Below are 14,191 nucleotides of genomic sequence, written 5' to 3'. Positions count from 1 at the left end.
GGGTGATTAGGGCCACAGGGGTCTCTGGAGGAGACCGTCACGGGACAAGGAGCAGGGGGGCTTAGATAGGGGGTGGGGTTTTGGGAGGGGTGGTTGGGGCGGGGGAGGTCATCTGGAGGATGTAGTCAGGGGACAAGGAGTGGGGGGGCTGGATGGGTCAGGGGTTCTGAGGGGTCAGTCAGGGGGCGGGAAGTGACTATTAATAACGGAAATGCTCGAGGCCAAAGCAAGTTCGATATAACGCAGTTTCACCTATAACGCGGTAAAATTTTTTGGCTCCCGAGGATCGTGTTGTATCGGGGTAGAGGTGTATTTGTATAGGTATCCAAAGAGATATATGCACAGCCACATCGATGCCTGCAGCCAACAGTGCCTGAACCTCAGGCTTGTCAAAAGTTGTAAAGATAATAAGGTACTATACGACTTCCTAGCAATTTCACATGGTTGATCCTAAGGAGTCCGTATGAAATTGTGGATGCTGTGAGGGGGCACAGATGCACAGCAGTCAGGTGGTTAACAAGAAAAAATCCTATGAAGTCATCTAGCTATGCTGCCAAGAAAAGAGACAAAGTAAAAGGTAAATATTAACATAACAGTGCTGGGTGATGCTACAGTATGCCAAATTTATATCTGTCTGTGAAAGGAGTAATAGTAAAACTTACCATTTTGGGAAGTTTTGCAAATATTGGTTTAAGTACTGCATTTAGCGTACTGACACAATGCTATTATTTTACAGTCCCTTACTTATTATTGTTCCTAATGTCACTTCCTCCTAATCCTAACCTTTCACTATGTACAAACCTGTACAATGTACAAGAACACTGAAAACTGCAGTATCCAAACATCTCCGTTAGGATACATTATGACTTTGCTTATACAGGTATGAACTAAAGAAAATGGTGCAAAAAGCCCAAATCCAACCTATACGCAATGTTACATATGTTGTAACACTGGGGGCTATTTTTTTAGAGTATGTTGGCAGCTACGCTCCTTTGGAGTGTACACTGCATAGACACATGGGCTGTGGTGCACTGAAAACAGAAACACCTAGTGCACAAGCCAACGTGAACAGACGCTGCAACAAAGATCAGCCTCTGGCTTGCTTGAATTGCAGCACACTCATTGCCCATGCTTACAAAAGCAGTAGCAGTTATCTTACATCATGGTATGGTAGTTTGCTGTCAGATAGCCCGGTCTTCCATAGTAAGGTGTTTCTTTTGCCAGATGTTCACTCACTGTTGCACATGCTGCATGAGTGTTCATGTTCCCCTGTAAGGACTGGATATGACTCATTGGGTTTAAGAGTTTTTGACAAGTCAAATCTTTGCAGCAAGTAACTTTTTACTTAGAAATGTTATGGTGTGCATGGTAGAGCTATTGTTTTCACTGAGATCTTCAAGTAAGATGGCAAGTCTTATAATGACCATACTCTTGTCCTTTCCACTAGAATTAGAAATCAACATTTGTTGTAGATGGATTCTGACACCGTTCTACAGTTCTGAAGCTTTGTATTTCAAAATACAGACCCAGGTGGTAGCTCTACGGTGGCTGCAAGCAAAATCTTATTTGATTGGAATTCATCTTCAGTGATAAAAATATAGTAAAATCCTGATTCTCCAAATTCTCCAAGTCATTGCAGACAATCAGAAATGTGGGAATTTGGCAGCTCTGCAAGGGTTTAGCTTCAGCCTTGTGAGGTTTAGGCAATATTGAAGTCTTAAGGTCCTTGTCTGGGGATTTTATTTGCTTACTTTCATGGTCTGAGCATAGGACTGGGAGCAAGGAACTCCTGAGATCTGATCCTGGCTTTGAGAATGATTTATTCTATGGCTTTGGGCACCCTTGCCCTTTTTATGGCTCAGTTTCACAATCTGGAAAATATAGATAATATTTCTCCATCCCACAGGTGTATTGTGAAAATTGATTAGTGTTTGCAAGGCACTCTTAAGACAAAGTGTGCTATTATCTTACTATTGTTATTTATCACACACAGACAGCATTTGACCCACAGAGGGCTTGGTGTGAAGTGGAACCTACTGCAGCTCTGCAGAAAGAGAGAAGAAGGTTTCATGGGGTTGCACAGTGTGCGCGTCTACTATACGCTGTGGAGCACAGCTCTGCAGGACCTCCTTATGTGGGTGACAAAAGGCAGGATTATCTGCTGCATGAATCCTCTGACGGTTGGTCCCCAACTGGCAGCTGGCTACTCTGCAAAGGCTTCAAGTCCTAAAGGTTTCAGTAGCAACTGAGGAGTGGTTCCTAAACTACTCTATGGATTCAAAATGAAATTCCTCATCCCCAGCTCTGCAGCAAACCTCAGCGTGCACCCATGTTACTCAAGCTGGCCTCTACAAATTGGATTTACCCCATGTTTATCCTTTAGCAAGAAAGATTTCCATCTAACTGGATATAATTGTTGCCCACTGTAAAATAGCGGGCAGATATGCCAGCCAGGGAAGGTAAAATAACTCCTCCCACCCCCACAATAAATAAACCAGTTCAATCCAAGGTTCTTTCCTCAGGGCTGGCTTTTATCATCAAAAAAAGACTCAAACAACATCAAAACAACTTAAAACACCTGAACCTGGCAACCAGGTCTCAGTAAGTTGGGAGGGGAAGAACACACTCTTCTCTACAGGTAACCTTTTCTAGGTATCCTATAATTCCTGCCATGGAGATACCTCTCTCTAAGAGCCATCATATTCCCCCACAGTGCGCTCACTACTCAGGCTACCCATTATATTGTTCCAAAGGTGGTCACCTGACTCCCTGGTCATGTGCCCTCAAGACTTGCAGTCCCTCCTGGGAAACTACATTTCCCAGAACGCCTGCTCTTAAGAGGCCCAAGGGCCATAATAGGAGCACTGTACCCAGTTACACTAACATTAAATCAAAAATTTAAAACACAATATTGAAAAATAGCTGGTATCCACTCATGTACGCTCTTACCAACTGTGGTAATTGCTCCAAGTTTATAGTCCTGTACTAGAGTTGCCAACTTTCTACTCACACAAAACTGAACACCCTTGCTCTGCCCTCTGCCCCGCCCCTCCTCCGAGGCCCCGCCCCCCAATCACTCCATGCCCTCCTTCTGTCGCTCACTCTCCCCACTCTCACTCATTTTCACCGGGCTGGCTCAGGGGGTTAGGGTGCATGAGGGGGTGAGGGCTCCGGCTACAGGCTCTGGGGTCGGGCCAGGGATGAGGGGTTTGGAGATGCAGGAGGGGGCTCTGGGCTGGGAGTGATGGGTTTGGAGGGTGGGAGGGGGATCAGGGCTGGGCCAGGGGGTTGGGGTGTGAGAGGGGGCCAGGCTCCGGGCAGCGCTTACCTCAAGCAGCTCCTGGAAGTAGTGGCATGTCCCCCTTCTGGCTCCTATGCGGAGGCATGGCCTGGCAGCTCTGTATGATGCCTCATTCGCAGGCACCTTCCCTGCAGCTCCCATTGACCATGGTTCCCGGACAATGGGAGCTGTAGAGCTGGCGCTTGGGGTGGGGGCAGCATGCGGAGCCTCCTGGCTGCTCCTACATATAGGAGCTGGATGGGTGACATGCCACTGCTTTTGGGAGCTGCAGGGAGCCTGCCTTAGCTCCACTGCGCCACTGACTGGACTTTTAACGTTCCGGAGAGCTGTGCTGACCAGAGCCGCCAGGGTCCCTTTTTGACTAGGCATTCTGTTAGAAAACCGGACACCTGGCTACCCTATCCTGTACATCTGTGGTTGTTTGATGGGGTATGAATGGAAAATCCCACCAATTCAGCTAAACCTAAAGAGTTCTATGGATCATCAAAAACCAGTCAATTAAACCTGAAACACTATTAAAGGGAATCTGCAGGGTCTGATTCTGCCCACTTATTTTGTGCTAGATCCACAAAGTGACTTAAGTATTGCAATGCTTAGTATTGCTTCTCTTTTAGGCATCTTGCCACCCAGTGAAAGCCACAGCCCCAAGTTAGGTGCCTAGGCCCTATACAATGCATAGCAAGAATTAGGCACCTAAGATTGGGACCCACAAAAGCCAGCATGCTGCACGGGGAGCCATCTAAGCTAGTCAATCAGAAATGCTGAGGAGATGGCTATAACATAAACCCTGCCCCTCTCTGAGAGTTAGGTGCCAAATTCTGGGATTCTCAGCCATGAACTCTCTGCTGGAGTTAGGAGTCTAAGCCATGTTTCGCAAGAAATGCCAGGGAGGCACGCAGGTGAGGAAAAAGGCCTCTCTTATACATTTTAGCACTCACCCAGGACATTGGAGACTTTGGTTGAATTCTCCTCTCTGTCAGGTGTGGAGAATGGGGTTTGAATACAGGTCTCTCGCCAACCAGGGGAGTACTCCAATCACTGGGCCTTAGAGTCATTCCCACTCTCACATTGGCTCAGTGCATATTTAATTATTCATACACATTGCAACAGCTGCAGTAGGAGAAACAGAGAGACCTGCAGACTAGAACATCTCATAATCAGCTAATCAGGGCCTCACTTGAGAGGTGGGGGGGAAAAAAGTTCAAATCCCTGCTCTACATCAGGCAAAGGAGGACACTGAACCCTACATTCCACATTCCAGGTGAGTGCTCTAGCCACACGCTAAAGGCTGAGATGGAGGAGTCCTCCTCATTCTCCCTCTGCCCTGGGGCTGTTTTGTGTGGCAATGCCTACTGGATCAGATGAAATAGGCAGGGGAATGCCTAGTCTGAGGATCTTGCTGGGGTTGAGGCATAAAATAGGTGCCCAAGTGCCTTAGAACGAGCTGGCTGTGCGCATCCTCACTGGCAGAAACATACCTCCTGTAAGGTGGAAATTCAGGCACCTAGGGATTTTAGGCACCTACAGGGTTAGGTGGCAGCTAAGTAGGGATTTGACCCTTTTTTAAAAATTTGAAACCATTTTATTATTTCCTCTTTGCTTCTAGCTGTAATGATTAAAATACATTTTATATTTGTTTCACTTTTCCTTTATTTACCGTAAGTGATTTAACTTTCCACACACCATGTTTTTCCCTCAGACACTGTGAAGAGCAGCGGTGGCAAGAGAAATATTGTTTTTTCTGCTACCTCATGTAATTTAACTACCTGATAAGTAACTAATTGTGCTTTGATACCTGGCTGTTGGAGCGCCATAGGACCTGCTCTTTTCAGAAGCATCACAACAGAAATAATTTGTTAAACAATCATTGTCTAATTCTTTAGTGTAACAAAGTAAAATATTTACCAGTACATGTGAGCCAATCTTACATACCTAAAATACTCACGAATGTCATCGGCACATCTCTTAAGGAATTTTGGGTATAGAAGGAATTCAGGATCATGCCCCAATTCAGGATCCAAACTCTCTTTAACAATTTAAAAATTAATCCATCCAAATTAAGAACATAAGAATGGCCATACTGGGTCAGACCAAAAGTCCATCTAGCCCAGTATCCTGTCTTCCAACAGTCACCAATTCCAGGTGCCTCAGAGGGAATGAACAGAACAGACAATCAAGTGATCCATCTCTGGTCACTCATTCCCAGCTTCTGGCAATTGACTCTTGAGTGTGTTAAATATCTCTTTAGAATGCTTAGTTCATGCTTTATGAGAAGGGTACAGACTATGATCTGGGAATACTTATATCACCATAGAAATACCTCTGGATTAAATGGATCTAATTTATTTACGGCCACATTGCTCCCGGTTGTAGAAAAACCTGTGAAAGGGGCCCATGGTGTGAGGAAAAGTCCATGAGGGTCCCCTGGAGAGTTTTCCCTAGATCATTCTAAGGAGGGCAGAGGGTTGCAGTTTTCCCATGTTGTACAGGGAGATAGTCCAGTCCCTAGAATCTACAAATATTTGAGAATCTGCTGGAGTCCAAGGAGAGTGAAGATTGAAAAGTTTGTACAACTGCACTGGTTCTGGGCCCCCCAGGCCTTTCTGTGGATCCCTGAAGCTTAACTTCAGTGATGCCACACTACCTGGGCTTTGCCATCAGCTGGTTCTCCTGGAAGCCCCATACAGGGTCGGGGAGGGGGGGTGCTAGGAAAGTCAGTCCAGCCTTAGACAATATTAGCTTGTCAGAAAATTAGTCATGGGTTGGTAATGTGGTATTAGGATGATGTATTTGTAACCTTGTGTATGCTTCCCATCCCCTGCCCTATCCTGGTCCCCTCATCCCAGCTCACCATCTCATTTTATGTGGTCTCCTGGCCCATAGACAGTCCTCAGTGAGATTTTGGAAAAGGAGGAAAGTGCTATGAAGGGCAGAGGTGAAGCTGGTTCCCTCTACATGTACAGCTGTGAATCATGATTGGAACCATAATTATTTACATATTCAATGATCTTTTCATATGCTGGATTTGACCCTTTGTTCAATCCCTGAGTACACGATAATGCACATGAAACTCTGAATTAGTTGAAAGCTGTATACCTTCACATATAGGGAAATACCTTCCTCATGGCAAAGTCTCTGATGAGGCTCTTGTGGATTAGTTATTTCAGCAAAAAGATGAAACACTCAAGAAACATATTCCTATTAATACACTTTTTAGATGGCAATGTAAAAACATCTGATATGATGACTGTTCTGTGGTTACCTACAGAATCTGTCCTATTAGTGAAAGTTTTTTCTAAGTGAGTTTATGCTGGCTAAGAAAGAAAGCAGTGGGGAATGGGGAGGAATATTCCGATTTATGCTTTTCAGATCTTCAATAACTTGGGGCATCACCTTGTCCTCATTACTTTTTGTTTGTAGTTTAATTCAGCAGTTGAAAATGCATCATTGCAGTTCCTAAAATATCTTTCCTGGATTAAGCCCTTTATACTCTGAGACAGGAATAGCCAAAGTGAGCTATCACATAGCAGAACTATACTGCACTTGCACAGTTTTAACAGCTTGTTAAATATTTACAAAATGAGGTCCCAAACCTGAAGTCTTTATTCATGAAAAATAGGTACCAAAATCAATTTGGGGTCTCCCTGAAAATGGGGTGCAGAGTTGGGTCCAAAAGAGCTGACCTTGAGTGGCACTGAGCTCTCCAGATTATACCCTAACGTTTGAAAAGAAGTCAAGTTTTGACTCTAGTGAGAAGTTAAAATTCAATCCCATGCATATTTGTATTTTGGAAAAATTGAAGTTTAGCTCACAAAGTCACAACAAGAACACTTTCTTGATTGTTTTACTTGGGAACTTTTCTAGATAGCAGTAACATACTATGTGGCATTTTGCTGTATGTCCAGAATCTGAGATAGCCATGGCCAGCAAAAGCTACAATTGTTACAGAAGTTTCTCAGTTTCTCTTTATTGCTGTATTTCACTTTGCTCTACCAAACACTACCTGAAAGTCTGAGATTGCAGAAACTACCATGACTTTGCTGTTTGTTCAAAGTTCAGACTCTCTTGCAACTCTCTGTGTAATGTGGTATGAAACACATAAAGTGTTTTTTTAAGGCAGGAATACAAGTCTGGTTTTAGGGTTAGCCCAGAGGATCCATTTCATGCTTACCTTATCTGTGTTTTTAAATGAGTATGGAAAGAATTTGCTATTGTACAAGGTTCCTGATAATACTGACTAATTAGCAATGGTGGACTTTAGCTGTTTTATTGATAGTTACTTGCTTAGCAAGACAAACAGGTTTATTATCAGTCGGAACATATGTCAAATGCAGGAGGACCCTTGCTTTAGTTTTATTAAAAAACAAAACAAAACAAAAAACCTTCCTCCAGACCAACATCATTGGCATAATTCTTAAAATCTGTTTGTAAATATCCCAGTTTATTTTAAAATTAGACTAATTGTTAACATATTCTACAATTATCTTTTATTTTCTTGCTGTTCATTGCAATGATGTAAATGTTTCCTTCTCTGGGTCATTTACACTTTCCAGGATACTTATGACCACAGGTCTTAGCTTCTGAAAAAAATATGGACAGCACACCAAAAAATAGTAGTATAAAACTTACCAACTCCTTGGAAGAGTTTCTCACGACAGAAGAGATCAGAGAATGTTCCCAGAAATTACACTATAAGAATTAAATCTAGGTAAACATTTGTAAATACACAATTGAGTTAGTGAGACGAGATGGGTGAGGTAATATGTTTTATGGGACCAACTTCTGTTGGTGAAAGAGACAAGCTTTCAAGCTTACACACAGCTCTTCAGAAAAGATATTATCTTACCCACCTTGTCTCTCTAATATCCTGGGACCGACATGGCTACAACACTGCAAACAATAACTGAGTTAGTGTTATTTCGATGGTTTGAACAAAACTACTTACGGTAAGTACATATATAGTCTTATATGAATGCCTAAGGCAAGTTAATAAACATGCATACTAACCTTAGTATACTTAATTTTCAGATCACTGAGTGGTGCAGGCATAGCTGGAGCAGAGTTGCTATCTGGGATTTGTTTTTTCGTATTTTCAGTTGACATGTTTAGTTAGCTCCTGAAACACAGGTGAAATGAGGAATCAGAGAAGCTGAGTGATTTTGTCCTGACTGAGCATTTAGCTTTATTTGTGCTATTTTGTCTGAACTGGCTATGGTATATTTGCATACAAGACTATGATTGGATGAAAGATATCACTGCAAAAAGAAAATGACACTACTTATTTCTAACACCAAGGGCACCAGTGTTTTCACTTAGGTTGAAATCTGTATGATGCAAATTCTTCAGAAATAAACTGTATTGAAAGACATTATGAAAGTTTGCAAATATTTATTAGAACATTGCTTGTTCTTACCTGCAAAATATCTTTCTTAGATCAGGCAGGTCCAGAAATTCGAATCTGGGCTCTTCAGCTTTGGAGGTAGAGACAAATTTGTTAGTTATGGGTGCAGGCAAAGCCTTTTGCACGAGAGAGCCAGGCAGAATAACTTCCAGAGCTGTAAAGTACTCAATTGTGATTTTAATACGCTTGGAACAAAATCACAATTCCTGTCGACAGCACTTATTGTCAGAGAATATGTGGAATGAGGACTAATGTATTAATATAAGGTCCTCATATCCTTACCAATACCAAGTAATTTAAGGGAGGGACAAAATGATGGACCTGCCTGATCCAAGAAAGAAAATTTGGAGATAAAAACAAAAAATTGCCTATTCCTTTTCCGAGGCAGCTCCACAAATTGTGAGTAACATTTTTTCAGCAGTGCCCACTAGAAAGGGTACCTGAATTTATTCAAATAACAATGTGTAATTCATTATGAAAAGTGGACTGCTGAAGTACTGTTTCATCCAATGCCCCCCCTCTGCTGAAGGAGGTGCCCACTGATGCTTGTGTATGTCTAGTTTCTATTACTTAGTGTGGAGCAAAGGTGTTTACTCCACACATCTCTTCATAGAAAGCATGAAACTTCTGTGCCCATGAGGATGCCATCACTCTTGAAGAATGAGCATTGAGTTTTTGTGGAGACACTATTCTGTTCATTTTCTAAGCTTCCGATATGCCTCCTGGACCTGATCCAAAGCATACTGAAGTCAATGGAAAGTCTCATTGATTTCAGTGAGCTGTGATCAGGCCTCATCTGAGCTGTCTTGCAATGGAGAAGGTAGAAGCTTTGTTGCCTCTCACTGATTGACGATACAGGCCATATAATTAAGCTCATCTTCTGATCCATTTGGTTCTTTCTGTATATATCTTAGAAGCCCCACTGACTTCTAATATGTGCCACAATTTCTCCTTGTGGAGCTTTGGCTTTGGACAAAAGAAGATAGCATGATCTTCTGGCTCTAAGAAAGACCAAATTAATTTTTGAAATGAAAGTCAGTTCTATCATCAGAGCTACCTTATCCTGGCGAAAAGGGCAGAATGGGTTGCGGAAGTAGAGGAACACTCCTCAGCTAATTTGAATAGGTGGCTAGCGAGGGCATTCAAAACTAAATGTAGGTCCCAGAGGAGGGATTATTAAAGTATCTGCTTTAAAAAAAATCTCTTCAGATAGGGGGAGAAAATAGTCTGTTTATTTGATGTAGGCAGGAGAGAGATTGCTTCTCCTTTATTATTGCTCCTGGGTCTTGTTGTGTTTATATGTGAATAAGTGTATTGCTGGTTTACTCCAGGGTGGAGCTAAAGTGAGGCATCATCAGCAAATGCCAACTAGCCATATACCCATACGAACACAGTGCTTCAGTGCTCACTGCTGCGGCACTATGATTTGTTACACTGCTAATCTGGGTGCTCCCCAGCTGTATTGCAACTCTGGACCCTCCACATCCCTGAAGGAAGTGAGCCCTCCCCATTCAAGATCTATAAGGGAAAGATTAGCCACTAGGAAGCACTGTACAATAGTTTGCGTTGAAGACCGGGTATATGCAATCTGTTTCCCTCTATAGTGTCTCTTCATGTCTTGATATGCACTTGAATTAGAGACACTTCAGCCCTTTTACTGCTTGCTACCACTTTCATTTGGGAAGCAGTTTTCACTACCACTTTCACTTGGGAAGCATGGTTTTCAATAGCACAACAAATATAGACTTTGCAAAGTCACGTCCATACTTTGTAATAACTTTTCTGTGATTTGGTTATCAGTTTTCCTGAAAATAATACAGTCTCTAGTTAGCCAATCTGTTAAGTGCTCAAATTCACATGATTTAGCTTTATCACTCAGGTCTGCAACATAATGATCAATGGCCTCACCTGGTTTTTATGAGAAATGTGCCGTTCCCAAATGACATTTTCCTGAATCACATTCTCATTTCCATGGCACATATCCCACCTCCCTATATGTTATGAGAGTGCAAAATCTCATCAGATATTATTTAGAGATCCTGGAAAGACTCTCGAAATCCTTGCTTCCTTTTCCATGCCATTTATTCTCTTTTCCACACACAGTTTACTCTCCCTTCCAAACTGTTCCCTGACCAGATGCAAGGAATTTGCGTTTTTTCTTTCAATCTCGGACTGACTTAAGCTACCTTCACTACAAGACATGCACTGACTCCTTCCTCCCCACCATCCTTGGACCTTTTTGACAATGTGCAGTCCAGTAAAAAGGATTACCTGCTACCTTGATCCCCAGACTTCTCATATTATTTGATCCTGTCTGCTGAAACTTTTTGCCTTACATTACTATTATTGTCAATAATACCTTTAATTTCCCCAACTTTCTACTTTCTATGACTGCCTGCCTCTTCAAAATTTCTCCTGTCTACCTGACATTCTAACTACAGCCCTTTCTCAACAAAATACCTCATTAGGTAGCTTTCTGTGAGCTGTCTAGTCACCTATCATTCAGCAACATCCTTGACCATTTTTAACCTGGGGTTCACTCAGGCCTTAGCACAGAAATTGCTACTTTTCATGCTCTCCTCCTGCTTTTGCTTTTCGCCATAATCAATTCTTTCCCCCTTCTCATTCTTTTTTAAGTCTGTGAAGTCTTTGACACAGCAGACCACAACATCGTCCTGGACCTCCTCCATAACTAGGCAGGCAAATCTCATCACATACACATTTGTCAAAAGGTTCTTTCCTCATATCAGGGGAGGATTCCTTCTGTGTGGAAAGATTGCTCTTCTATACCAATGTCCAATGTTCAGTCCTTAACGAATTGCTCTTTTCTATCTACCTTCTCCATCTCAATCATCATCTTATCTTTACCTCAAATCTCAATTAAAATAGAACATCTGGACATATTGTTTGACATCATTAGTGACTCTTCCCTGTTCAACTCTCTCTGCATGGAGGAGTCAAGTAAACTTGAAAGTTCATGACAATTTTCTTCGGCAAAACATTTTGAAGATGGAAGCAAGTGTGTCATCCTCAAATCTAATTCTATCTCCCTTATTGATTCAGACATCCAATCTGTCCTCCTGGTCTGCATCTTTGGTGCCTTCCTGGGATCTCACCCATACCTCCAAGGTATGGAAATTTTCCTCTTCCTTTCACAACCGTATTGCCCAGGTGCCTCTCTACTTCATCTTACACTGTTATCTCACCACTGCTGGTGTGAGAGACAGATCCTACAAGAGATTTACAAGAGATTTCCTGTAACTAGATTCTCCATCTATTTTCAAATGCTATCTGATAGTACAACTTTTCTCCCTGGCCTAAGCCTGTTGATTTCTTTTTTCTTCTAGTGCTATCTTTAAAAAAAACTTTTCAATTACGTTATAAAACTTTTTAATGTGTTTTGAGACACTGTTTATGTGCAAGAAGCTGTACAACATCAATTGTATTGTAATGCATTACATTGGTTTCTTCACAAAGATTAAAAACAAGAAAAACCAAACAAACAAACAGAGAGCCACCAACAGGGAATTTCACAGCACCCAGTTACATACCTCAGGTATAGTAACATTGGGAGACATTACAAGGTTGTAAGCACTCAGCCTTTAGTTATACGTATTGCAACACAAGCTTGGCATTGAGCTGTTTGCCAACAGCCTCATGCCTCACAGAATCAATAAAAATTAGTCACTTGATATATCTCATTGCATAACAAGCAGCACAGAGTTTGATGTCAAGTTTTTTAGTAAACATGCTTTGTGATTTTCTACCAATGCAATTACTGTGCTATGGATGTAGACTGGAATAAACCTGTCACCAACTAAGATTAAGGGTTCTACTTTTTTTTTTTATGTTGGTTTCCTTCAGTGCTCCTCAGAGGTTACATATAATTTGGAAGCTATATAATGTACATAGTATTTCCCCTTCAGCTATCAATAATACAGAAGCATGAGCCTTCCAACTACTTCATAAATGGAGAAAAAGAAAAACCCATTCTGAATCTTTCATGGAAGTAGACATGAATTCCACATTTTTGAGAATACATTCAAATACAAGTTGTTTGTTCTTGTCTGACTCTCTCCAGCCCCATCCATTCAAGTTGCCAAAACTTTCCTCCAGCCCAAACACCTCCATCCTGATCCCTTCCAAGCTTTCTTCTCCCACCCTGGGTAAAATGTTCCAAAAAACTACTTCTAGCAGCCAAAATCCTCTTGCTTCTATCTCCCTCCTCCTTGACAAACGAGAAATAGGTCTTTCACAGTTGGCATTGCATCTTTCCACAACTAAACCAAGTTTTTTCTACTACTGTCGATGTCATTATTCAGTGAAATTTTATCTTCCAACTTATAAACTTACACATTTTAAGGATCAAATTTTGAAAGATTTAAAAAACCGATTTAAATCATATGACTCATTATTAACTAAAGTTCTAAGCTATCAAGCCATCCAAAGTCAGGTTTAGTTTATTGTGGATATCTAAATGTGATCAGATTACAAATGCAAGAACTTCAGTTCTGGTAACCTTATGCAAGGTGTATGCAAGGCAAAGGTATAATCCTTTATGGAGATCCATAATCTCAAATGTGGATAATATAGATCAGAAGATGAGTGTATTTTAGAAGATGGCATAAAGGACTTGGCCAGAAATTCATATTGTGAATCTGATACCTATGGGGACAGCATGTAAAATACGTATCTTATTTTATAGGATTACATTACACCATTATCACAAATGTGGTTATATGGAAAGGAGAGGTGCCCCCATACTCCAAGTCTGGTGCAAGAACATCTCACTCTTTAGGGCGTCCTGAGAAACTTGACAATATCTAAATATTTTACTTTGCATTACCTCTGCCACCAGCTCAGAAAGGGGAATGCTTACATCATCAGCAAGTGCTCTTCCTCTCCTTTTCATAATGTGATCTTTACAAGCTAATTATGATCAGCACCCTCTTATGGGAGTGAAGATTTTACAAAAAACAACAAACAAAGTGACAAAAATGTTCCTAGACAACTATCGTGTGTGTCTGTGTGTTTATTCTTTTTTGATTGAATGCCCTCTACTAGGCCCTTTTGCTTCACAGCTTACACCAAATCATCTCTATGATGTTAAAATATACATGGCTATGTATTTTCATTGTGATTTTTACTATTCTGTTTACCCCAACTGGCCTGAAATGATAAAAGAACTGAGGTTCATCAGATCTATCTGGGTTTCTATCTACAAGGGATAGATGGCAGGACTGACTATTAAATTCTGAATGTGGTAGTTTCCATTTCTCTGGCAAATCTAAGTTGACACTATGATTGGAATACAAATCACTTTTATCCAAGCAACACATGTCCTAGATACAGCTGCCTTCTGCATCTAAAAGGACTGGGTAGGCCAGTACATATACACCACCTGTGACTAAATAAAATAAGACAAATTACTACAACTACTACTACAAACTAATGAGGGAAAATACTTCAAAAAGCAATTTTTACTGATA

At 41.4% G+C, this 14,191-nt stretch overlaps 1 protein-coding gene across 1 annotated transcript in view; it reads right to left on the bottom strand.

The window, feature by feature from the left end:
- Positions 1–8,490, bottom strand: part of ALDH1A1 (aldehyde dehydrogenase 1 family member A1) — a 49,672-nt gene extending 41,182 nt beyond the window's left edge. The window contains exon 1 of the mRNA XM_074953240.1: positions 8,309–8,490. Coding sequence (XP_074809341.1) covers positions 8,309–8,404 — 96 coding nt within the window. The 5' untranslated portion in view covers positions 8,405–8,490. The remainder of the gene's footprint in view (positions 1–8,308) is intronic.
- Positions 8,491–14,191: the final 5,701 nt, after the last annotated feature.

Source organism: Natator depressus, chromosome 5 (assembly GCF_965152275.1).
Source record: "Natator depressus isolate rNatDep1 chromosome 5, rNatDep2.hap1, whole genome shotgun sequence".
NCBI classification, from domain to species: domain Eukaryota; kingdom Metazoa; phylum Chordata; order Testudines; family Cheloniidae; genus Natator; species Natator depressus.
This window is presented reverse-complemented; position numbering and strand designations above follow the sequence as displayed.